This window comes from Nerophis lumbriciformis, linkage group LG12 (genome assembly GCF_033978685.3).
Source record: "Nerophis lumbriciformis linkage group LG12, RoL_Nlum_v2.1, whole genome shotgun sequence".
NCBI lineage: Eukaryota > Metazoa > Chordata > Actinopteri > Syngnathiformes > Syngnathidae > Nerophis > Nerophis lumbriciformis.
Genome location: NC_084559.2, coordinates 31,151,313 through 31,176,389, shown reverse-complemented (window position 1 = coordinate 31,176,389; position 25,077 = coordinate 31,151,313). Strand labels below are relative to the sequence as shown.

The following is a 25,077-nucleotide window of genomic DNA, read 5'->3' as shown; positions in this document are numbered from 1 at the left end:
ATTCATTATCTTGGACAAACACACATTTTCTTTACATTGTAATATAACTAAATGCTATTGAATCAGTTATAATTAAATAGATTCAACAGATTACATAGACTTCATCCATCATTTACTCAACGGTTTTATCCAATATATTCTAAGGTTCATATACAAAACAAACATTACAGCAAATGGTTTAAACATCAATAGTTTAATTTCTGACAACCTTTTCTTGTTAAAGCCATGCTTGCATGAAATTAAATGTTTTTCTTACTTTCTTTATTGTAGGATGTGGTGTTGATGCGAGCCTTGAGGGACATGAACCTTCCAAAGTTTGTGTTTGAGGATGTACCTTTGTTCCTCGGACTGATCTCAGACCTGTTTCCCGGGTTGGAATGCCCCCGCGTTCGCTATCCTGACTTCAATGATGCTGTAGAAGGCATTCTGCATGATAATAACTATATCTTGTTGCCTATCCAGGTGTGTTATGTAATTCTCAGTGTCACTTCAATGAGATTCTGCTGTATTCACTAAATGCATCTTAAACATGGTTTTGTATGTACATGCACATTTCATGCTGTTTGTGCTTTCAGGTAGATAAAGTGGTGCAGATGTATGAAACAATGATGACTCGACACACGACAATGATAGTCGGACCAACAGGTGGAGGGAAATCCGTTGTAATCAACACATTATGTCAGTCTCAAACCAGGTCAGTGTTGGTTTGGATAAACCAGTGTCTGGGTCCTTTTTTGCAAATCAAAAACAGTTATTGTAATTGTATCTCATTCCCAGATTGGCAATGCACACTAAATTATATCCACTAAACCCCAAAGCTGTGAGTGTAATCGAACTGTATGGTATTCTGGATCCTGATACTCGAGACTGGACTGATGGGGTCTTATCCAATATCTTTCGCGAAATCAACAAGCCTACTGAAAAAAAAGAAAGGAGGTAAGATTGAAATTTGATGGAGAGTATAACATATGGATAGATCTTGTTTTTGTCAAAGTACATATAAGTTTGTGCACAATGAACATATGAACTCAAACTTGTAGGTACATCCTGTTTGATGGTGATGTGGATGCCTTGTGGGTGGAAAACATGAACTCTGTGATGGATGACAACAAGCTTCTTACTCTGGCTAATGGAGAACGCATCCGTTTGCAAAATCACTGTGCCATGCTGTTTGAGGTTTGTATGACTTCAAAAGTGTTAAATATACCGGATCAAGATAAGATGCTGGCAGAGGGGTTAGTGCATCTGCCTCACAATACGAAGGTCCTGAGTAGTCTTGGGTTCAATCCCGGGCTCGGGATCTTTCTGTGTGGAGTTTGCATGTTCTCCCCGTGACTGCGTGGGTTCCCTCCGGGTACTCCGGCTTCCTCCCACTTCCAAAGACATGCACCTGGGGATAAGTTGATTGGCAACACTAAATTGGCCCTAGTGTGTGGATGTGAATGTGAATGTTGTCTGTCTATCTGTGTTGGCCCTGCGATGAGGTGGCGACTTGTCCAGGGTGTACCCCGCCTTCCGCCCGATTGTAGCTGAGATAGGCTCCAGCGCCCCCCGCGACCCCAAAGGGAATAAGCGGTAGAAAATGGATGGATGGAAGATAAGATGCACATTATATATACTACATTCCCTGGACTTTGATGTTTTTGTGAATGCAGGTTGGAGATCTGCAGTATGCTTCACCTGCTACAGTATCTCGATGTGGAATGGTTTATGTGGATCCCAAAAACCTGCGATACACCCCTTATTGGCAGAAATGGCTGAAAAACAAATCTCCCAAGGTACGAGGAAGAGCCTATTCATTGTGTTAGAGCTGAACTTACACTCTGTGTTATTTTATAACATTCATTTATTCTATAGGAACAAGAAGTACTTGATACACTGTTTGAAAAATATGTGCACACCTCAATAGACATGATTGTGGAAGGTATTGTAGATGGGAAACAGGGCCAGAAACTGAAGACTGTTGTCCCTCAAACAGATCTGAACATGGTAGGATCATTGCACCCTGACACCCTTAGTGCAAGAATAGCTAAGTGAATGTATCACCACTGATCCAGCTGACTCAGATTGAAAGTGTTGGCAATATGTTTAGGTGTCCCAGCTTGGCATGATCCTTGATTCCCTCCTTGACGTGGAGAACCAAAGTGATGCAGTCTTGGAGTGTTACTTCCTGGAAGCTTTGTACCTCTCTCTCGGGGCCACGTTGCTAGACGATGGAAGGGAAAAATTTGATGACTTAATCAAAAAACTTTCTGGTTTAACCATTGTTACTGCTGAAAAAACATTGGCTGGACCCGGTGAAATCCCAGGTAAGAGCTGAATTTGGACTACAAGCTGATACATGCATACGTTTACTTTACATACACTGTCACTATGAAATGTGACTTGTTGAATATCGTTAAAGTATTCCCCATTAATAAGACTGCCAAAAATTTGCTGTATTGTTTTAAGTGTTAATTATTGAATATAATGAAAACAGTTGCACTACTGTAAATTGTTTCTATAAATATCAATTGCGTCCAGTGAGTTCTAATAGGTGCCATTCATACAGAACATCTGCCAACACTGTATGATTTCCATTTTGACGAACTGAAGCAGAAGTGGGTTCCCTGGAGTTCTCTGGTCGCCAAATACATCCACAACCCTGATATGAAGTTTTTTGATATTCTCGGTAAGAGGTTCATTAATGTTAAAGCAGCATATGTACACGATCTTAAAGGAGACCTATGAGGATTCTTATCTACATTTAACACACTACCTTGTGGTCTAGATCAGTGGTTCTCAAATGGGGGTACGCGTACCCCTGGGGGTACTTGAAGGTATGCCCAGGGGTACGTGAGATTTTTTTTTAAATATTCTAAAAATAGCAACAACTCAAAAATCCTTTATAAATATAAATAAAAACCTATCTTTTTTTCCAAATAGTTCAAGAAAGACCACTACAAATTAGCAATATTTTGCACTGTTATACAATTTAATAAATCAGAAACTGATGACATAGTGCTGTATTTTACTTCTTTATCTCTTTTTTTCAACCAAAAATGCTTTGCTCTGATTAGGGGGTACTTGAATTAAAAAAAAATTCACAGGGGGTCCATCACTGAAAAAAGGTTGAGAACCACTGGTCTAGATAATATTGGATATGCTTTTTCGTAACCTTTGCTTCCCAGTCACATTTTTAACCCCCCTTTCTAAGTACAGTGCATCCGGAAAGTATTTACAGCACTTCACTTTTTCCACATTTTGTTATGTTACAGCCTTATTCCAAAATGGCATAAATACATTTTTGTCCTCAAAATTCTACAGACAGTACCCCATATTAACAATGTAAAAATGTGTTTTTTTGATGCATTTTGCACATTTCTTAATCACATGTATGTAAATATTCACAGCCTTTGCTCAATAATTTATTGATGCACCTTTGGCAGCAATTACAGCCTCAAGTCTCTTTGAATATACAAAACCCAAAACCGGTGAAGTTGGCACGTTGTGTAATTGGTAAATAAAAACAGAATACAATGACTTGCAAATCTTTTTCAACTTATATTCATTGGAATATACTGCTAAGACGAGATATTTAATGTTCGAACTGAGAAACTAAATTTTTTTTTGGCAAATGATCATTAACTTAGAATTTAACGCCAGCAATACGTAGCAAAAAAGTTGACACAGGGGCATTTTTACCACTGTGTTACTTGGCTTTTCCTTTGAACAACACTCAGTAAACGTTTGTGAACTGAGGAGACCCATTTTTGAAGCTTTTCAGGTGTAATTTTTTCCCATTCTTGCTTGATGTACAGCTTAAGTTGTTCAACAGTCCGGGGTCTCTGTTGTCGTATTTTACGCTTCATAATATGCCACACATTTTCAATTGTAGACAGGTCTGGACTACAGGCAGGCCAGTCTAGTACCCACACTCTTTTACTATGAAGCCACGCTGTTGTAGCACGTGGCTTGGCATTGTTTTGCTGAAATAAGCAGGGGCGTTCATGATAACGTTGCTTGGATGGCAACATATGTTGCTCCAAAACCTGTATGTACCTTTCAGCATTAATGGTGCCCTCACAAATGTGTAAGTTACCCTTGCCCTGGGCACTAATACACCCCCATACCATCACAGATGCAAGCTTTGGAACTTTGCGCCTAGAACAATCCGGATGGTTATTTTCCTCTTTGGTCTGGAGGACTCGACATCCACAGTTTCCAAAAGCAATTTGAAATGTGGACTCGTCAGACCACAGAACACTTTTCCACTTTGCATCAGTCCATCTTAGATGAGCTCAGGCCCAGCGAAGCCGGCGGCGTTTCCGGTTATTGTTGATAAATGGCTTTTGCTTTGCATAGTAGAGTTTTAACTTGCACTTACAGATGTAGCGACAACCTGTAGTTACTTACAGTGGTTTTCTGACATGTTCCTGAGCCCATGTGATGATATCCGTTACACACTGATGTCGGTTTTTGAAGCAGTACCACCTAAGGGATACGAGGTCACGGGCTTTCAATGTTACGTGCAGTTATTTTTCCAGATTCTATGAACCTTTTGATGATATTATAGACCTTAGATAGAGAAATCCCTAAATTCCTTGCAATTGCTCATTGAGAAATGTTGTTCTTAAACTGTTAAGACAATTTGCTCACGCATTTGTTCACAAAGTGGTGACCCTCGCCCCATCCTTGTTTGTGAATGACTGAGCATTTAATGGAAGCTGCTGTTATACCCAAATCATGGCACCCACCTGTTCCCAATTAGCCTGTTCACCTGTGGGATTTTCCAAATAAGTGTTTGATGAGCATTTTTCAACTTTCTCAGTCTTTTTTGCCACTTGTGCCAGCTTGTGAAGCATGTTGTAGGCATCAAATTCCAAATGAGCTCAAATTTGCAAAAAAGAAGAACGTTTTCCAGTTTGAACATTAAGCATCTTGTTTTTGCAGTGTATTCAATTGAATATAGGTTGAAAAGGATTTGCAAATCATTGTATTCTGTTTTTATTTACGATTTACACAACGTGCCAACTTCACTGGTTTTAGGGTTTGTAATAACACAAGCTTGGCACACCTATCTTGGGGCAGTTAGCCCATTCCTCTTTGCAGCACCTCTTAAGCTCCATCAGGTTGGATGATAAATGTTGATTTTCATCCAGTATGTCTCTGTACATTGCTGCATTCATCTTTCCCTCTATCCCGACTGGTGTCCCAGTTCCTTCTGCTGAAGAAAATCCCCACAGCATGATGCTGCCACCACCATGTTTCACTGTAGGGAGGGTATTGGCCTGGTGATGAACGGTGCCTGGTTTCCTCCAAACATGACGCCTGGCATTCACGCCAAATACTTCAATCATAGTCTCATCAGACCAAATAATTTTTTTTCATTGTCTGAGGGTCTTTCAGTTGCATTTTGGCAAACTTTTTACTCAGAAATGGCTTCCGTCTGGCCACTATACCACACAGGTCCGATTGGTGGATTGCTGGAGAGATGATTGTCCTTCTGGAAGGTTCTCCTCTTTCCACAGAGGAATGCTGCATCTCTAACAGTGTGACCATCGGGTTCTTGGTTACCTTCCTGACTTGACTAAGATTAATGCAGCAATGCACAGACACATCCTGGATGAAAATCAATGCTTCCCATCCAACCTGGTGGACGTTGAGGGATGCTGCAAAGAGGAATGGGCAAAACTTCCCAAAGATAGGTGTGCTAAGCTTGTGGCATTGTTTAATGCTAGTATCCAACATTGTGATAACATTTGTAAATCCGACAAGTGGAAATTAATCATAGGTCACATTTATGCCACTTTTACACCAAGCAGTATGGTTCAATTCACCACGGAACCGTTCAGAGTACTGTAGTATATATACAGTGCCGGCCCAAGCCTCCATGGGGCCCTAAGCAAAATTTGATTTTGGGGCCCTCTATTTCTGCCAATAATATTGATTGTTGATCATTCACACACCTACTATAAACTCATTGCGGCTCTGGCAGTGTTGTTTACATTATCCTATTGTCAGCCTGGCATGTCTTTACAAATGACATGTCATTTATAAAGATATGGGGGTGGCCCAGTTAAGAACATAAATAATACCAATGAATGAACGAATGATGTCCAGAGTGCCACATATGGTTCTTAATCTTAAAATGTAGAAAACATTCAGCTACAAGAGAGGCCTGGGGTTGAACAGTCCAAGTGATAAAGCTTTGTATTTACAGTAAAAGTGTCATCTTGTCTCATCAGTCTTGTACATATTAGTCTTTAATTACTAGTTTATATTTTTAGTTAATTGTTCATATTTAATGTTTACTTTGTACAAAGAGAGCGCAGTCTACTGAAGTTAAATTCATCAATAGTTTTCCCCTTTGAAAGGCGCAAGGCAAATTCCTTCCATTTCACCATGTTGCTACAATGATCTTCACTGTTTTCATGCTGTTTCAGCAGTGCACCTATGTTGACCCAATCCCGCTGTCCCTCGGCTGCCAGTTTTAAGGACTTTTTGGGAAATAATTTGCAGCAAAAGCAATAGACTGCATCTTTACTTCTTGAATAAGTCAGCCAGCTACGCTTGACTTTTTCCCCATTGACTAGCTGTCTGTAGGTATAATGACTTCGGCCATCATGCCGTTTGGGGAATGAAAAGTTCTCCTTAATAGACAGTGGTCCTCTGATCACCTGCTCAGTCCTGTCTGAATCTGAGAGTAAAGGAGGCCACTCAGCTGGGTCAACTAGCGGAGCTGATGATGGTCCATGGTGTGAAGGGGACGTTGTGGTGGAAGTTGCTGAGGAAGTGACCAAAGAAAGACAATGACTAAAAAAGAAGGACCTATAAGGTCATTAAATTGCACTGTTGGACATAATTATTAATCTCAGAATGTTCTGCAGTACAATGAGCAATTATAAAGGGTGTTTTGCAGTTAACTTACTAGATAAATCAGCTGTGGTTTCAGACATGGAGGGGACAGTGGGCACAGAGGATGGAGGTGTGTGAGAGAGCACTGTAGAGGATGGAGATGGACCTAAGATGAAATACATACAAACATACATATAGGCACACATATTAATGAGATACTTTGACTATATTAATTTCCCTTCAGGTGTAATGTTTATACTAAGAAATTAAATGTATACTGTATGGTGACAGTCTTTTCCTCACCTGATTCATCACTCACAGTTGAGCCTGAGGATGTGGACTGGCTCTGGGCTGATTATGTACCTCCAAAGTATTTTAACAATGCTCCTGGGGAAGTTTCACATAACTTATGAGTTGATGTAAAAAATAATGTTTATTTTACTCACATAAATTACCGTGCTCTGCTGCAAACAATTTGTGCAAACAACATATCTCACTAGTAACCTGATGCTAAAAACATATTGCTAGCACCGCGCTAGCTAGCTAACGTCACCTAGCTAAAGCTAATTACAGCTACAAATCTCTTTGATAAACTTTTTATTACCAAGTCATGCAAACATACCTTTATCATGGCATTTTTTCTCCTCTTCCACTTTCTTCTTCTTCCTTTTTTCTGCACCTGAAGGATATGTCCTTTTTTTGTGACATTGTTTTGCCTCTATCTGCGCTTTTGATGCCCAGTGCGCACTGGCATTGCACGGCAGGCGGCAAACGTCACAGGTGCAGCAGAGGCCTAGTGGTTAGAGTGTCCGTCCTGAGATCGGTAGGTTGGGAGTTCAAATCCCGGCCGAGTCATACCAAAGACTATAAAAATGGGACCCATTACCTCCCTGCTTGGCACTCAGCATCAAGGGTTGGAATTGGGGGTTAAATCACCAAAATGATTCCCGGGCGCAGCCACCGCTGCTGCCCACTGCTCCCCTCACCTCCCAGGGGGTGATCAAGGGTGATGGGTCAAATGCAGAGAATAATTTCGCCACACCTAGTGTGTGTGTGACAATCATTGGTACTTTAACTTTAACTTTAACTTTACATTTAAAGAGAGGCAGGAAGAATCACTAGGCCTAGATCAGCAGCAGCACTCTGTTGACCTAAAATTGTGTTTTTGTACAATAATATATCTTTGATCATTTAGAAATCATCAGTCAGACTCGTACATGCAAAAAATAAAAAATAAGAATTTTTTGTTATTTGCTTTTGGGGGCCCCCTGGTGGCCGCGGGGCCCTAAGCAAGCGCTTAGTACGCTTATGCCTTGGGCCGGCTCTGTATATATATATATATAGTACTGTGTAATGACATTATCCTAAAACAATAATTGCTTTGAATTATCTGTCATAATCCACCTGTATTTCATTTTCTCCCGCTTATCCTGTTCAGGTCAGCCTATCCCTGCTGACTTTCGGTGACATGTCGCCTCGTTGGCAGTCAATCACAGAGCACACCTGGAGACACAATCATTCATGCTCACATTCATGCTGATACTGACATCAAAATATCTGTACCTGTTCTGTAAAATTAGCTCAACTGTACTGCTTGGTGGAGACACTGTTGGACAAAGCTTCTTCCTTTTTTGGTTGAAATTTTACTTCTTTGTCTCAGTCCCAACCGTGGACACCACAAGAACTAGCTGGATCCTGGGACAGCTGGTAAAGATAAAGAAGTCTGTGCTATTAGTTGGAGACTCTGGGACCTCTAAAACAGCCACCATTCATAACTTTCTAAAGTACCAAAATGCAGACACAAGTGTGAGTTAACTATTAATTCAAGCTTAAACTACAGTCATTCGTTTATTTATTTATTTTTTTCTACCACCAGATTACTTTGACCATCAACCTTTCATCCAGGACAACCTCAATGGACCTTCAGAGGAACTTGGAGGCCAATGTAGAGAAACGAACCAAAGAGATCTATGGTCCTCCCATGGGCAAAAGACTGCTGGTCTTTATAGATGACATGAATATGCCAAAGGTACCACCCAGACCACGCTTATTTTTGACTGTAGAGTGAAAAGCTGACATTTGACAGTACTTTGTTCCCTATACAGGTTGATAGCTACGGCACACAGCAGCCTATTGCACTGCTGAAGCTCTTATTGGACCGAGGAGGTATTTATGACCGCGGGAAGGAGCTCATCTACAAAACCCTCAAAGACCTTGGCTTCATTGCTGCCATGGGGAAGGCAGGAGGTGGAAGGAACGAGGTGGACACCCGCTTTGTTTCCCTCTTCAATGTCTTCAGCATCCCTTTCCCTGAAGTTGAGGCTCTCAACCTAATCTATTGTTCCATTATCAAAGGCCACACCAAAGTAAGTAGTATCGTTTCATAAAGGCTGGGGTGGTCGTCCCTTTCTACTGTATAATTTATTTGACTAAACATTTTAGAACTTTGAGGATGTGGTACAGAAGGTTTGTGATAAAGTCACCTTCTGCACACTGGAACTGTACAACAGCCTTGTCAAAGATCTTCCACCTACTCCAGCGAAGTTCCACTACATTTTTAACCTACGAGACCTATCAAGAGTCTACAATGGACTGACCCTTACTGAGTCTGAAAGGTCCGATCAAGCCAATTAACTTATTTGACGGATGTTACCCCTGTATTATGTGTCTTTGTGTTTACAATGTTGACTTTACTTTACTTTTCAATGTAACAGGTTTTCAACAGTCTCTATATTTGTGCGAGTCTGGAGAAATGAGTGTCTGAGGATATTCCACGATAGACTCATTGATGAGAAAGACAAGAACTTGGTAAATATTATATCATAATAATACACAAAATTTATATATACCGTGATAATAAGTCAGATATTATCACAAATTTGCAAATAAGGGGATAAAATTCGGATTAAATGCCCATCCTTCATCATCTTCATCAGCTTATCCGGAATCGGGGCGCGGGGAAAACAACTCTGGCAGAGACCTCCAGACTTCCCTCTCCAGAGCAACATTAGCAACTTCCTCCTGGGGAATACCGAAACGTTCCCAGGCCAGAGAGGAGATGTAATCCCCCCATCTAGTCCTTGGCCTGCCACGGGGTCTCCTCCCAGTGGGACGTGCAACAAGGACCTCCCTAGGGAGACGCTCGTGAGGCATCCACACGAGATGCCCGAACCACCTGAGCTGGCTACTTTCCAAGCGTAGGAGCAGCGGCTCTACTTCGAGTCTCTCTCGGGTGACTGAACTGCTCACCCTATCTCTAAGGGAAATGCCAGCCACCCTTCTGAGGAAACTCATTTCGTCCGCTTGTATCCGCGATCTTATTCTTTCGGTCATGACCCACACTTCATGACCAAAGGTGAGAGTAGGAATGTAGATAGCTCGGTAGGCCGAGAGCTTTGCCTTCTGGCTCAGCTCTCTTTTTGTCACAAAAATGCGGCAGAGAGACTGCAATACTGCCCCAGCTGCTCCGACTCTCCAGCTGATTTCCTTCTCCATCTTTCCCTCACTCGTGAACAAGACCCCGAGACACTTAAACTCCTCCACCTGGGACAGAGTCTCGTTCTCTACCTGGACTGTACAAACCATCGATTTCCTGATGAGAACAATAGCCTCAGATTTGGAGATGTGCTGATCCTCATTCCAGCCGCTGAACACTCGACTGCGAACTGATCCAGTGAGAGCTGATGTGCCGTCAGGACCACATCATCTGCAAACAGCAAGTGACGCAACCGTTAGCCCCCCGAGACGTACACCCTCGCCGCCATGGTCATGACTCTGCCTAGAAATCCTGTCCATCAAAATCACAAACAGGATAGTGACAGAGCGCAGCCCCGGCGGAGACCAACCCCCACTGGAAACTGATCCGACTTACATCCAAGCACTCGAACACAACTCTCGCTTTGGTTGTACAGAGATTGGATGGCCCTCAGCAGGGTTCCCCTCACCCCGTACTCCCTCAGCACCTCCCACAGCATCTCCTGGGGGACCCGGTCATACGCCTTTTCCAAATCCACAAAGCACATGTAGACTGGATAGGCATACTCCCAGGCCTTCTCCAGGATTTCTACAAGAGTAAAGAGCTGGTCAGTTGTTCCACGACCAGGACGGAATCCACATTGCTCCTGTTGAATCTGAGGTTCAACTATCGGCCGGACCCTCCTTTCCAGTACCTTGGCGTAAACTTTCCCGGGGAGGCTAAGTAGTGTGATACCCCTTTAGTTAGCACACACCCTCTGGTACCCCTTTTTGAATAGGGGAACCACCCCCTCAGTCTGCCACTCTCTCGGCACTGTCCCAGACTTCCACGCAATGTTGAAAAGGCGTATAAGACAGCCCCTCAACACCCAGAGCCTTCAGCATTTCTGGACCGATGTCGTCAACCCCCGGAGCTTTGCCACTTTGGAGTTGTCTAACTACCTTAGTGACTTCACTCCGAGAGATTGACGTCAACACCCAGAGCCTTCAGCATTTCTGGACGGATCTCGTCAACCCCGGAGCTTTGCCACTTTGGAGTTGTCTAACTACCTCAGTGACTTCACTCCAAGAGATTGACGTCTACACCCAGAGCCTTCAGCATTTCTGGACGGATCTCGTCAACCCCCGGAGCTTTGCCACTTTGGAGTTGTCTAACTACCTCAGTGACTTCACTCCGAGAGATTGACGTCGATCCCCCATCATCCTCAGGCTACGCTCCTGACAGGGAGGGTGTGTCTGATGTAGTTAGGTTCAGGAGTTCCTCAAAGTGATCTATCCAACGCCCTACGACTTCCTCACTTGAAGTCAGCATAGTCCCATCCTTGCTGTACACTGCTTGGATGGCTCCCTGCTTCCCCCTCCTGAGGTGCCGTATGGTCTTCCAGAATAGCTTTAGTGCTGCCCGATAGTCCTTCTCCATGGATTCCCCGAACTGCTCCCACACCCTCTGCTTAGCCTCGTCCACAGCCACGGCCGCTGCCCTTCGGGTCTGTCGGTACCTTGCAACTGCCTCCGGAGTCCCCTGGGATAACATACCCCGGTAGAACTCCTTCTTCAGTCGGACGGCTTCCCTGACCACCGCTGTCCACCAGGGTGTTCGAGGGTTACTTCCCCTTGAGGCACCTAAGACCTTCTGGCCACAGCTCGCAGCTGCAGCTTTAGCAATAGAGGCTTTGAACATTGCTCATTCCTGTTCAATGTCCCCAACCTCCACAGGGATGGCAGAGAAGTCCCGCCGGAGGCGGGAGTTGAAGTTCTTCCGGACAGAGGACTCCTGCAAACGTTCCCAGTTCACCCGCACTACACGCTTGGGTTTGCCAGGTCTGTCCAGAGGTTTCCCCTGCCATCTGACCCAACTCACCACCAGATGGTGATCGGTTGACAGTTCAGGCCCTCTCTTCACCCGAGTGTCCAAAACATACGGCCTCACATCAGCTGATACGATTACAAAATCGGTCATTGATCTTTGGCCTAGGGTGCTCTGGTACCAGGTACACTTATGAGCATCCTAATTTTTGAACATGGTGTTTGTTATCGCAAGTCCATGACTATCACAGAAGTCCAATAACAATCCACCACTCAGGTTCAGATCAGGGAGACCGTTCCTCCCAATCACGCCAGTCCAAGTATCACTGTCATTGCCCACGTGTGCGTTAAAGTCCCCCAGCAAGACTATGGAATCCCCTGCCGGCACCCCATACAGGAACCCATGCAAGGTATCCAAGAAGGCCGAATACTCTGAACTCTTGTTTGGTGCGTACGCACAAACAACAGTCAGAGTTTCCCCCCTCCAACTCTAAGGCAAAGGGAGGAGACCCTCTTGTCCACTTGGGTGAACTCCAACGTACAGGCACTCAGCCGGGGACTCGTGAGTATCCCCACACCCACCTGGGCCCTCACACCCTGAGCAACTCCAGAAGTGAACAAGGTCCATCCCTTGTCCAGGACTGTGGTTTCAGAGCCCTTGCTATGCGTCGAGGTAAGACCCACCAGATCCAACCGGTAGCGCTCCACCTCCCGCACTAGCTCAGGCTCCTTCCTCACCAGCGTAGAGACGTTCCACGTCCCAAATGTCAGCCTCTGCTGCCCCGAATTGGTCTGTCTGGAGCCTCCACTTTTACTGCCATCCACTTGGCAACGCACCCGACCCCACTGGTTGCGACCGCGAGTGGTGGGCCCACTAACGGAGGAGATGGTGTGTCCACGTAGCTTCTTCGGGCTGTGGCCGGCCGGGCTCCATGGACAAGCCATGCCTCCGACCCGGGTAACGCATCTTCTCATAGTTTTTTTCATTGGGGGTATCGTAACCCTGATGGGGGGGCATTCGGGTGCTACACCTTGCACAAGGGTGACCCGGAACTATGTAAGGCAGGGGCGTTCAACTCCCTGAGGCTTTATACAAGCCCACATACCACTGGATTAGGTGCCCCAGTTGGGAAATTCACTTTACATATTATTCCCAGTCTGCATTAAACAGTCCACTTACAGTATAGACATTATTTTAAAACACATTCATGTTGTGGGGTTAAGTTTTTATCTGTAGTACCAATACCATGATTTTGTTTTACTTGCAGGTTCAGGGCCTTATAAAGAATTTAGTTGAAGAGAATTTCAAGGCAAACATGGATGATGTTATGAAAGACCCAGTCCTTTTCGGAGACTACAGGACTGCCCTGAGTGAAACTGAACCAAGAGTCTATGAGGACCTGCATGACTATGATACTTCTAAAGTCTTGTTTCAGGTATCATCATGTTATTGTTATGTAATTTTTGCTGTTGGTTTGTTGGTCTGTCTGTCAGTTAGTTATTTAGCAAAATAAGGATTTAAAAGGGCAGATTTTTATGAATTTTTTTTAGGAAATGTCAGAAATGAGATGAGGAACAGGACATTACATTTTCGGGATTATTCTGATCATTTCTACCTTACTTTTACAATCGGAGCTTCAACTTCTATGTGTGTGCATGCTAGTGGACCCGCCTCCACCCACAGAGACAAAGACACAGGATGACTGACAAGAGGCTTCACTACCTTTCTTTCATTCCACTATAGATAGCTCAAAATGTTTTGGGTGGATTTTCCTTAACCTTTGAGAAAATGTCATAAATGCGTTAAGGCACAAGTGATTACATTTTGGGGCTGATTCGGATAACACATGGAAGTACAAGTTGAAAAAATTTAAACATTTTATTTCTGCATTCTACAGGAGATTTTAGAGGAATACAACGATAGAAAGTCAAGGATGAACCTTGTCCTTTTCGATGATGCCCTGGAACATCTGACCCGCGTGCACCGTATCATCCGCATCGATCGTGGTCATGCTCTGCTTGTGGGTGTAGGAGGCTCAGGCAAGCAGTCCATCACTAAGCTGGCTGCCTTCACTGCTGATTGTGAGGTATTGAAACAAAAATATATTATTTGAAATTAAATTCTATTGACACCTAGTTTTTGAATGGTTGCCTGATTAGCTATTTGAAATGGTACACTGTAAGATCATAATTTTTAAATGCATTTCAGTAAATTGTCATTCTGGATTACTCAGGTGTTTGAGATAACATTGAGCAGAGGATATTGCGAATCACACCTTCGTGAAGACTTGAAAACATTATATTTGAAACTGGGCATCGAAGATAAGAAGACTGTGTTTCTCTTCACTGATGCTCATGTCGCTGAGGAAGGTTTTTTGGAACTCATCAATAACATGCTTACGTCAGGTTGAACTTCACTTTTAATATCAGTTTAGTTTGCTTAAGCCCAAACTGACTGTTACTGTGGATATTATGGATAGGCATTGTTCCTGCATTGTTTCCTGATGATGAGAAAGAGTCTGTTCTCAATCAGCTTCGTGACGAGGCCCTTAGAAACGGTTCAGGTCCTTCTAAAGACAGTGTGTGGCAATATTTTGTCAATAAAAGTGCGAGCAATCTGCACATTGTATTAGGCATGTCTCCTGTGGGAGACACCCTGAGGACACGCTGCCGAAACTTTCCAGGTAAACTGGCAAAAAATAAAATGTATCTTGTTGTGAATACAACTTTGTTGATTAGAACCACTTCTGAATCTTTCACAGGACTGATGAACAACACTGTTATAGACTGGTTCTTGCCTTGGCCTCCACAGGCGCTACTTGCTGTAGCTGAGTCTTTCCTTGGTTCGTATAAAACACATTTAAACCTTCATTTGGTTACTTTAATTGCACCTTATAAATAAATAAAACGTAATACAGTTTACATTATTTATTTTCACACACTCATTCCTAAACCTTGAGCATAAACACAAAACTGTTACGTTAAAGAAGACTGATGTGTTACGAATGACGCCATAGCCTTATTTTTTTTTTACTCAATCAGGAGGATTTTATAATGGAACAAAAGAGTTATAATAATGTTTACAGAGTTTTGGTATGTTATGGTGACTGGGTGATTGCCTACCTTACTGCTTGTTTTGTTGATACTTCTAACTGAATGTCATGTTTTTGCTGTGCTTTTGGCAAATCTACAGGTGAAAGTGAAATGATTCCTCGGGAACATGCTCACTCTGTTATAGCGCATGTCTGCATGGTCCATCGATCTGTGGGAGAATACAGCATACTGTTCCTGCAGAAACTTAGACGTGCTAACTATGTCACTCCAAAGAACTACTTGGACTTTATTAGCACTTATTCGAGCCTCCTGAAAGAAAAAGACGAGTATATTCTGGGTAAAAGGATGGAATATATTTGAATTATCACATTTCCAAACAGTTTCCAAAAGTGACAACATGTTTGCGTGTTCTAGCGCAGTGCAAACGCCTCGAGGGGGGGTTGGATAAGTTGAAGGAAGCCAGTGTGCAGCTGGATGAGCTAAATATCAAACTGGCAGAACAGAAGGTGGTCCTCGCTGAAAAGTCATCAGCTTGTGAGATCATGCTGAAGGAGATTGCCTCCAACACGACTGTAGGTCAGTGAAAGCCAATCTTCAGACCCTAACAGCTTAAAATAATGGTTGAAAAACTAACCAAACACTTGTTATGAACACAAACTCTTCCTTCCAGCTGAGGAGAAGAAAATGCTGGCAGAAGAAAAAGCCAAAGAGATTGAGGAGCAAAACAAAGTGATTGCTGTTGAGAAGTTAGAAGCAGAAACTTCCCTGGCTGAAGCTCTGCCACAATTAGAAGCAGCTCGGATTGCCTTGCAAGACCTCGATAAATCTGATGTCACTGAGATCAGGTCAACTTTCTCTCTGACTCTGAGGAATACATTGTCCAAATAAACACTGACCTACACTCTTTCTGAAGAATTAATGTCAATGGCACTCCAATCTACTTTTTACTTCTGCTTCGTTGTGCAGATCATTTGCAAAGCCGCCCAAGCAAGTGCAGGTGGTGTGTGAGTGTATCCTTGTGCTGTGTAAAAAAAAGGAAATCAACTGGCAAGCCGCTAAGGCGATGATGTCAGATCCTGGCTTCTTGCGTTCACTAATGGAAATGGACTGTGATGCCATTGGTCCCAACCAGGTGAAGACCGTCAGAGGTGGGTAGACTTCATAAGTAATTGGATAGCAATGGTAATTCTCTGCTACGATGATTTATTTGAGAGTTCTGTTTTATAGGCTTTCTGAAAAACCTTGGGACCTCCCTTGAGGAGATGCAATCCATCAGCAAGGCGGGGTCAGGAATGTTCAAATTTGTGGAAGCCGTCGTGGGTTACTGTGAAGTTGCTCGGGAGATAAAGCCCAAAAGAGACAAAGTAAGTGAAACTACCGAAGACATTTTCAGTGTCTTTTGAGAGGAAATACAGAATGAACATTCACATGTGACTTATATTTGCAGGTGGCGCGTCTCGAAAGGAACTTCTTTCAGAGTAAGAAGGAGCTGGAGCTCATTCAGACTGAGCTTAATGATATCCAGAGGGAGTTGAAGGCACTTGGAGAAAAATATCAAACTGCTATTGCGGAAAAACAGAAACTCCAAGAGGAGGCTGAGCTCATGGAGAGGAGACTGATAGCTGCTGACAAACTTATCTCTGGTCTGAGCTCTGAGAACGTGAGGTGAGATGTCAACTAACTAACTTTAGCATATTTATTTCGTTATTTCTTAAGTTGCTTTTTTCAGGTGGACACAGGACTTAGAGGAGCTAAAACATATTTCGTTATTTATTTGGTTGCACTTTTCAGGTGGACACAGGACTTAGAGGAGCTGAAGCAACGCCGTGTGCGTCTCCTGGGTGACTGTCTGATCGCTTCAGCGTTCCTGAGCTATGAGGGAGCCTTCAGCTGGGATTTCAGAAATGAGATGGTGTATGAAACATGGGTTGAGGATGTGAAGGAAAGAGGCATTCCCTTGAGCCAGCCTTTCAAAGTGGACAATCTGTTAACTGATGAGGTGGAAATCAGCAAGTAAGAAAGAGTAACTTTTCTATACTGTTTTTATCTTCATTTTGGCTGGACATCACTGTGACCACAAGGAAAACTATATTGTCTTATAAACCTTGGATTACAGGTGGGGTTCAGAGGGTTTGCCTCCAGATGAGCTATCAGTGCAGAATGGGATCCTCACAACGAGAGGCAGCAGATTCCCCATGTGTATCGACCCTCAACAACAAGCCCTTAACTGGATTAAAAAGAAGGAGGCACGCAATAACCTAAAGGTATAGCAAGTACTGAACACTTATGCAAAGTTTCTGCACATAACCGCCCCAGAATTAGAGTTTCAACAATCGTAGCAATTTATATGACCTTTTGTCCATAGATCTCTTCCTTCAATGATCCAGACTTTCTGAAACAGTTGGAGATGGCCATTAAATATGGCTTCCCCTTCCTTTTCCAAGATGTAGATGAGTACATAGACCCTGTCATTGACAACGTCCTGGAGAAAAATCTCAAAGGAGCAGAAGGCAGGCAGGTCATCATGCTGGGTGACAAAGAGGTGGACTATGATCCCAACTTTAAGCTTTACCTCAACACAAAACTAGGAAACCCCAAATTTTCTCCATCTGTGTTTGGAAAAGCTATGGTTATCAATTATACTGGTGAGATCATTTGGTTTGACAACCACTTTTTGCGTGCAATGTGTCCAGTGTCTGATCTGTCTGTGTTCCATTTAGTAACCCTTAAGGGTCTGGAGGACCAATTGCTCAGTGTCATAATGGGCTTTGAGAAGAAGGAGCTGGAGGAGCAGCGTGAGTTTTTGATCCAAGAGACCAGTGACAATAAGAAGCTGCTGAAGAACCTTGGTGACACACTGCTCAGGGAACTGGCCACATCCACAGGGAACATGTTGGATAACACTGAGCTGGTCTACACGTTGGAAGAAACAAAGTCCAAATCTAGTGAGGTCAGTTCGTTAAACGCCAAGAAGAACTTAAGTTGGTCAACCTTTTTGATTATTTCCATGGTTTGATTATTAGGTGTTTGAGAAACTGAAGTTGGCTGTGACGACATCAGTGGATATTGATGTGCTCAGAAACGGGTACCGGCCAGCTGCCAAGCGTGGTGCTGTTTTGTTCTTTGCACTGACAGAAATGGCTCTGGTAAACAGCATGTACCAGTATTCTCTCGCCTCCTATCTGGAAGTCTTTGACTTTTCCCTGCGTAAATCTCCAGCAAATTCTGCTCTGCCAAAAAGACTGAATAACATTATGAACAGCCTGACATACAATGTTTATAATTATGGTTGCACAGGTAAGGCACCTGTACCGTACGTAAAAATTTGCAGTATCCATGTCTAATTTGTTTACTGAATGAGACAAGAGTCTTCTGTTTATCCTCAGGTCTGTTTGAAAAACACAAGCTGCTCTTCTCCTTCAACATGACGATCAAGATTGAGCAGGCGGAAGGTCGTGTACCTCAGGAGGAGTTGGAGTTTTTCATCAAAGGTGAAATAACACATCATGAAACTCTACACTACATCAGTGAACAAGAAGCAAATATTTTAAATTTTTTAAGGTAATCTGTCACTGGAAAAGACTTCACGTCAAAAGACTTGTAATTGGCTGCCTGATGCTGGCTGGGAAGATATAGTAAAACTATCAGAGCTTTTTCCTGAGCAGTTTGGTTCTCTACCTGATGAGGTTGGCAGGAATTCCGCAGAATGGCAGTCAGTAAGTTATGGCTACCTAATTATTACTTTGATACATATCATCTGGTTCCTTGTACTGAATTCAGTTTTTCATCACAGTGGTATGACTTGGATGCACCAGAACAGGCTCTTATACCAATGAAGTATGACGAGAAGCTGACTGACTTTCAGAAGCTGCTCCTGCTGCGTTGTTTCCGTGTTGATAGAGTCTACAGAGCTATCACAGATTACGTCACTGTCACTATGGGCGAGAGGTAACAATTTTTGACCATCACTATGGGCGAGAGGTAACAATTTTTCACCTTTATGTCGTATCAACACAAACACAGATGCATTAGAACATGCTCTCGGTGCTAAAATTATCTCATTTCACACAAGTGTAATTTCAAAACAGTCTATGTCTAGACAAAAACGCATTCATCTAAGTCATGCACATTTTGTCCTATTAGAAGCCCTTTGGCCATAAGTATGAGTGAGTGTGAATGGTTGTTGAGGGACTCTGAGAACATTGAGAGGATCCTGTTTAGGTGTTCTCGGAATCTAGTTTGGTTTAATCCCAGATGTCTTCCTGGTGAGATGTTTTGACTCCTTGGGTACTGCCCTGACACACTGGAGGGACTATGAAGCCTTACAGCTGGCCTGGTAATGCCTCATAATCTCCCTAGTGGAATTGCAGGAGGTGGTTGGACACATGAAAGTCTAACTGAGATTGTGGCTCCTGTGGCCTGGATAAGCGGAAGAAAATGGGTGCATTAAATGTTATAAACAGATAACAAAAATGTTATACTGATGAGTGTCAAAATCATGACTTAAATCCTCCATGTCTTTTTTATCTTAGATATGTGCAACCTCCTGTGATCAGTTTTGACGTAATTCATGAGCAGAGCACCCCGTTCTCCCCCATTGTCTTCATCCTAAGCCCTGGTTCTGATCCAGGTAGTGACCTCATGAAACTGGCAGAAAGGACTGGCTTTGGAAGCAAGTTCAAGTTCCTCGCAATGGGTCAAGGCCAGGAGAAGGTACCAAGGATTTAGTTTCTATATCACACTGACATGTAGAGGGTCCTTTTTGGTTTATGGCAATTCAGGATACAGGTTTATTAGATTCTTATAGATTGGTAAAGTATTACAGATACACAGATTGATAGACATCACCTCCCTGTTCCAACCCAGAATGCAGTAGAGACTGAGGCAACATCTGCTAGGTGATTGCACCTTACAGAATAGATCCACACTAAACCCAGAACAGATTTGCCTTTTGATGGAACTTTGCCTTAACACTACATACTTTTCAATTCATGGCAACGTTTTACCGACAAAAACATGGTTTGTGCCATGGGATCACCTGTATCCCCAATAGTAGCGAACCTTTACATGGAGGACATGGAAAACAGAGCTGTGAGCTATTTTAAGGGAACAGCACCATGTCATTGGTACAGATGACACATGGGTGAAAATCAGAAACCAAGCACATTAACTCAGTGGACAAAAATAACAAGTTCACACGTGAGGATGTCAAAGACAGTAAATTGCCTTTTTTGGACTGTGATGTCCACATTGGATAAATCGGGGGCCTCCATATTGGGGTTTACCCAAAACCCACACATACCGATTAATACCTACTTTTTGACTCACACCACCCACTGGAACACAAACTGGGCATTATCAGAACCCTACAGCACAGCACTGATAATGTTCGTACAAACCCACAGGCCAAAGAGAAAGTGCTTAGGCTTTTGAGGGAAGCTATCAAAACCTGTAGTCACCCCAGCTGGTCATTTGTGGAAAGTGCTTCCAGTTCCAGAAATAACAAGAACAGAGTGGATGAGCTGGAAAAAGTTGACAGATGCTAACATATTGTCATTCTACATGTATCATGTCTATCTGAGAAACTCAGAATAATTGTTAACCAACATAACATCCCAGTACACTTCAAACCAAGCAACACCCTGAGACAGAGACTGGTGCATCCTAAAGACCGGACACCTCACACCCACAAAAACAATCTGGTGTAATGATAATTGCACTGATTCATATATTGGGGAAACAAAACAACCACTAAACCAACATATGGCACAACGTAGACGGGCAAACTCTTCAGGCCAAGACTCAACTGTCTCCCTGCACCTCAGGTAGAAACAACACTCCTTGAGAACAAAAATGTATAGATTCTGGACAGGGAGGACGGATGGTACGAAAGAGGAGTGAGGGAAGCCATCTATGTCAAGGTTGAAAAACCATCCTTGAACAGAGGAGGTGGTCTGTGACACCACCTGTCTCCCACGTAGAACCCCTTTCAACTATTCCTAAAAGACTCTGCAATTTAGAATCCAACAAATAACAGGAGTTGGAAATTCTGGTCACCTTCTGTGACCAGAATGTCATTTGTGTCATTTGTTTACAACTGAATGGAAAGATTACGCGGGGGATTCCGACTATTTTGGACTGGTAGTAGTCGATCCACAGCAATCGTTCTGCCACACAATACCTCAATGCTAACGAGGGGAATTTATTCTTCAACGACTGTCGTTGGCTTTAGCAGTTAGGATTGCTCGTTAGCACTAAAACAGTTGTTTTTCTCACTACGATAAGGTAAAACCATCCTTGCCCAGGCACACTCTCCTGTTTTTTGGACTATAAATATTTGGGGTTTTAGCACCAGCCGCTGGACTAGATTTGACCAATCTAAGTCTATGAGCACGGACTGATGAAGCCTACTCGAATGAGCGACGAAACATCTTCCAAGACAAACCAAGCAGTCCAGTTGCGATCGATTGAATGCCCTGAGATAACCATGACCTGGATGAATGAAAACCTTTAGAGACACAGATTGATAGAGTAACGCATCAAAAACAATTATATCAGTGTTACCCCGCCACTTTGCGAATACTTATTATGGTAAAATTGTAAATAGATTTTTTTTTTATATACATGTATTATAACATCTATTTGATATTACCAGCCGTCTACCGCATGCAGCAATGAAGCCTTTGCCCACGTAACGTTGTGCACAGCACACAATTGGCTGATGGCAGACCAATCACAGAGCACTGTGTTCTCTGTCATGGCAACTGATTACCTCAGCTACATCGAGCCACCTCTTTGCTTTGGCTCCGTGTACTGTAGCTTGTGAAAATTTTTGTGAAAACATTTGAACTAATTTGAATCTCTACGATGTCATCCAAACGTTCTGCACCGTCTTCTGGCATGTAACCTACGCCCCAGAGGAAACTGCTTACCATTGGAGAATAGGTGAACCTCCCCATTGCCATGCTAAAAATGGGAAACTTTGCTACAAGCTTCTATCTGATAGTGTGGAGGGTTTATAAAAACCTAAAATGCATACGATATATTTATATCGTATTTTCTGTACTATAAGCCCCTACTTTTTTCCTCGCTTTAAAACATGTGGCTAATAAAACGGTGCAGTTAATTTATGGATTTTTCTTTGCGAACAGCCATAATGTTTTTTTTTCAACATCCATCCATCCATCCATTTTGTCCCTTACATATAGTTTTTGTATTACACCAACAGAGACATGAAAATGTGTGTTATTGTTTGTGCTATGGCTCTGACTTTTGGACAAGTTTGCTCACTGAAAGTGATAAGTGTTGAAAATACACTTCCTGTTTCGTGCCCTGAACAGAAAGTATAACCGTCCACAGTGTTTCTGCTTGAAATGATTCTTCTTTCATCACTTCAAGCTATGTTTGTAAGTTTTACAGTATAACTAAAACAACTCATACTTAAACCGTGCCATGTGTGATGTCTGTAGGAGTGCTATCATAATCAAGCTAGCGTCGTTAGCATTAGCAAATATGCTAACATGTTTACAAGCGTCTGTGTCTGTGTTATTACCTTACAATGGCATTCTTCTTGTATTGTTTCCGTTTTCTTAAATTCACCAAAACGTCAGGTGTGGAGTTATTGAGTTTGTTTAGCTGATTGGAGAGCTAGCCTCCGCAGCTAGTGGATCCATGACGATGACTTCTCTTTTGTTTGATCAGCCGTTTTACTGCCAGGTTACAGACACCGTTTGGAAATAAACATTTACAAAATCCTTCATAGAGAGATATATCTGCGGCTTATAGTCTCGTGCGGCTAATATCCCGGTATGTAAAAATATGTATTTCTTCTCAAATTCGGCGGGGGCTCTATTGCTCGGAAAATACGGTAAACTCCCACGTTAATCGAGGGGACACTGTAACTACACAATTGTTTTACCGTTCCACAGTATGAAAGGGGAACTGCACTATTTTTTTTAATTGTTCCTATAGTTCACAATCCTGAAATTGCTTTCTAACATATAAAAATCGTCTCGTTCTTGGTGGGTAGTAATGCAGCTAATGGGAGCAATCAATTCTTCCACTAAATCACTTTAAAAATGCATTAAAAAACCGTCAACAATACTTAATTTGCGTTTCGTAATCTGTATGATAACCAAACTGTAGCAGCATTGTTATTGTCAGAGCGAACACTGAGGAAATCTTTTTCTAACGTACTAAAACATCGGCGTGCTACAGTATTAGCCGCAAGAGCTAACTACGGCAAGAGATAAGCTAGCTTCTACGTCAGCACGAAACCCGTTTGAGTTTGTAATGAACAACACTGCGATAGGACACCAATCTGTACAGACTGAAAAAAAAGGAACAATCATATTACAGTATTTGTAAAATATTAGCCCACATTTTATGTTTTGCTTGTACACAGTTAGCCAGACAGCGCATGCTACATGTATAATACAAGCATGATGTGCTGTGCGTATCATGATTATTATGAAATGTGACTCACTTGATGGACAGTTGTCTGTTTGGTCCAGCTGGCCAGGGACGTTTTTTCCGGTTAATTATAGGTAAGCAATCTACTTATGTCAAAATAGCTTGGTTTAATGTTCCACACTTTGCAGTTTCAATTCACTTTCACCTCACTCTCTCGACTTTCATCTGTTCCAACGTCTCACACTTCCTTCGTACCAGCTTCTAGAAGCAGTAGTTCATCCTCCATGAATTCAGATTCAAAAAGATAAGGTTGTGAATCCCTAATTGTCCAAAAATAGTCGTCTTCGTTGTTTGTTACTGAATCTGCTATGATTAGAACACACTTGCGTGTTTGTATCCGGAAGGGGTTGTTGCCAAAAGTCAGAAGTGCGCTGCTATGGAAACAGAAATAAATGCGCCAAAGAATTAGTTCTGGCAATGATTAAAATGATCAAAATACGGTAAATATTGCACATATTACATATTGTTATGTACGTGTCTTTTACTACACTATGTATAGACTTGCAGTGTGTATACAAAATGTTGATGGAGGGTTTTTAAGTTGTTTTAGAGGGCTTTGAAGGCTACAACGGTGACTCCCATTACCCGCATCTTCCAAGTGTTTTTTATCATCTTTAAACCCCTCTCCCAAAAAAAAGACATGTGTGTTCTTGTCTTTCATAATGATTGTGAACGATAGGCAAAATTCCAAAAAAAGTGCAGTTCCCCTTTAACATTCGCATGTCAGGAATGAGTGAGATGCAACTGTAATGTCTTATGGAAAGTTCTGGGAGGGGGTTTCATTGACAAGAATTACGTTTGTACTTATTGTTGCGTGAACTGAGTTAACACCACTGTACATGCATTATCGGTCCTTCTGTCAAGGGAACGGTCTATGGTACGGTATGTTTTACTTGAGCTCTAATGCGAATGTGGTATGGACAAAGGACTTGCCTAAAATTACTACAAAAAACATTCAGTACAGTAATTCCAAATATACAATAGTGAGTTGATGCACCTGTGTGCATTTGTGGATGCCACGTCTCCACAGTTTGTGGGGAAAAAAAGTATATTTTATGAAGATTTTTGTGACATCTGAGCTGGTAAGCAAATGTATCTAACCCATTAGATTGCATTTTTATTACAACATATGTGACCCCGAAAGGGACAAGCGGTAGAAAATGGATGGATGGATATGTGAAAAGTTGCCCAATGATGTCCTAATATTGCATACCTCATAAGTTCTTTACTGTACAGGCTTTGGTCTGATTATACAAACTGTGCACTAAGGGCCTGAGATACTAATATCCCAAAAAACAAATGCTAGATAGTGTTAGCAAAGTAAAACATTACACATACTATTAGTGGGTGTGTTGCTGATGATCTGGCAAGAGTGCATAGTCAAGAAGTGCAAAAGTGGGGCAGACTGTGTTACTTGAATTAGGATTTTGTGTG

At 42.5% G+C, this 25,077-nt stretch overlaps 1 protein-coding gene across 1 annotated transcript in view; it reads left to right on the top strand.

Moving 5' to 3' along the window:
* Positions 1-25,077, top strand: part of LOC133623229 (dynein axonemal heavy chain 10-like) — a 57,672-nt gene that overhangs the window by 19,368 nt on the left and 13,227 nt on the right. Inside the window, exons 33-65 of the mRNA XM_061986349.1 lie at positions 271-462; positions 576-694; positions 778-936; positions 1,041-1,176; positions 1,656-1,778; positions 1,858-1,989; positions 2,093-2,309; positions 2,552-2,671; positions 8,498-8,643; positions 8,714-8,866; positions 8,943-9,203; positions 9,280-9,452; positions 9,552-9,645; positions 13,386-13,553; positions 14,016-14,204; positions 14,352-14,523; positions 14,598-14,801; positions 14,880-14,960; positions 15,311-15,508; positions 15,586-15,747; positions 15,842-16,016; positions 16,138-16,319; positions 16,399-16,535; positions 16,619-16,836; positions 16,963-17,184; positions 17,288-17,435; positions 17,537-17,816; positions 17,892-18,121; positions 18,195-18,468; positions 18,558-18,662; positions 18,733-18,887; positions 18,965-19,119; positions 19,704-19,884. Of these exons, the coding sequence (XP_061842333.1) occupies positions 271-462; positions 576-694; positions 778-936; positions 1,041-1,176; positions 1,656-1,778; positions 1,858-1,989; positions 2,093-2,309; positions 2,552-2,671; positions 8,498-8,643; positions 8,714-8,866; positions 8,943-9,203; positions 9,280-9,452; positions 9,552-9,645; positions 13,386-13,553; positions 14,016-14,204; positions 14,352-14,523; positions 14,598-14,801; positions 14,880-14,960; positions 15,311-15,508; positions 15,586-15,747; positions 15,842-16,016; positions 16,138-16,319; positions 16,399-16,535; positions 16,619-16,836; positions 16,963-17,184; positions 17,288-17,435; positions 17,537-17,816; positions 17,892-18,121; positions 18,195-18,468; positions 18,558-18,662; positions 18,733-18,887; positions 18,965-19,119; positions 19,704-19,884 (5,661 nt within the window). The remainder of the gene's footprint in view (positions 1-270; positions 463-575; positions 695-777; positions 937-1,040; positions 1,177-1,655; positions 1,779-1,857; positions 1,990-2,092; positions 2,310-2,551; positions 2,672-8,497; positions 8,644-8,713; positions 8,867-8,942; positions 9,204-9,279; positions 9,453-9,551; positions 9,646-13,385; positions 13,554-14,015; positions 14,205-14,351; positions 14,524-14,597; positions 14,802-14,879; positions 14,961-15,310; positions 15,509-15,585; positions 15,748-15,841; positions 16,017-16,137; positions 16,320-16,398; positions 16,536-16,618; positions 16,837-16,962; positions 17,185-17,287; positions 17,436-17,536; positions 17,817-17,891; positions 18,122-18,194; positions 18,469-18,557; positions 18,663-18,732; positions 18,888-18,964; positions 19,120-19,703; positions 19,885-25,077) is intronic.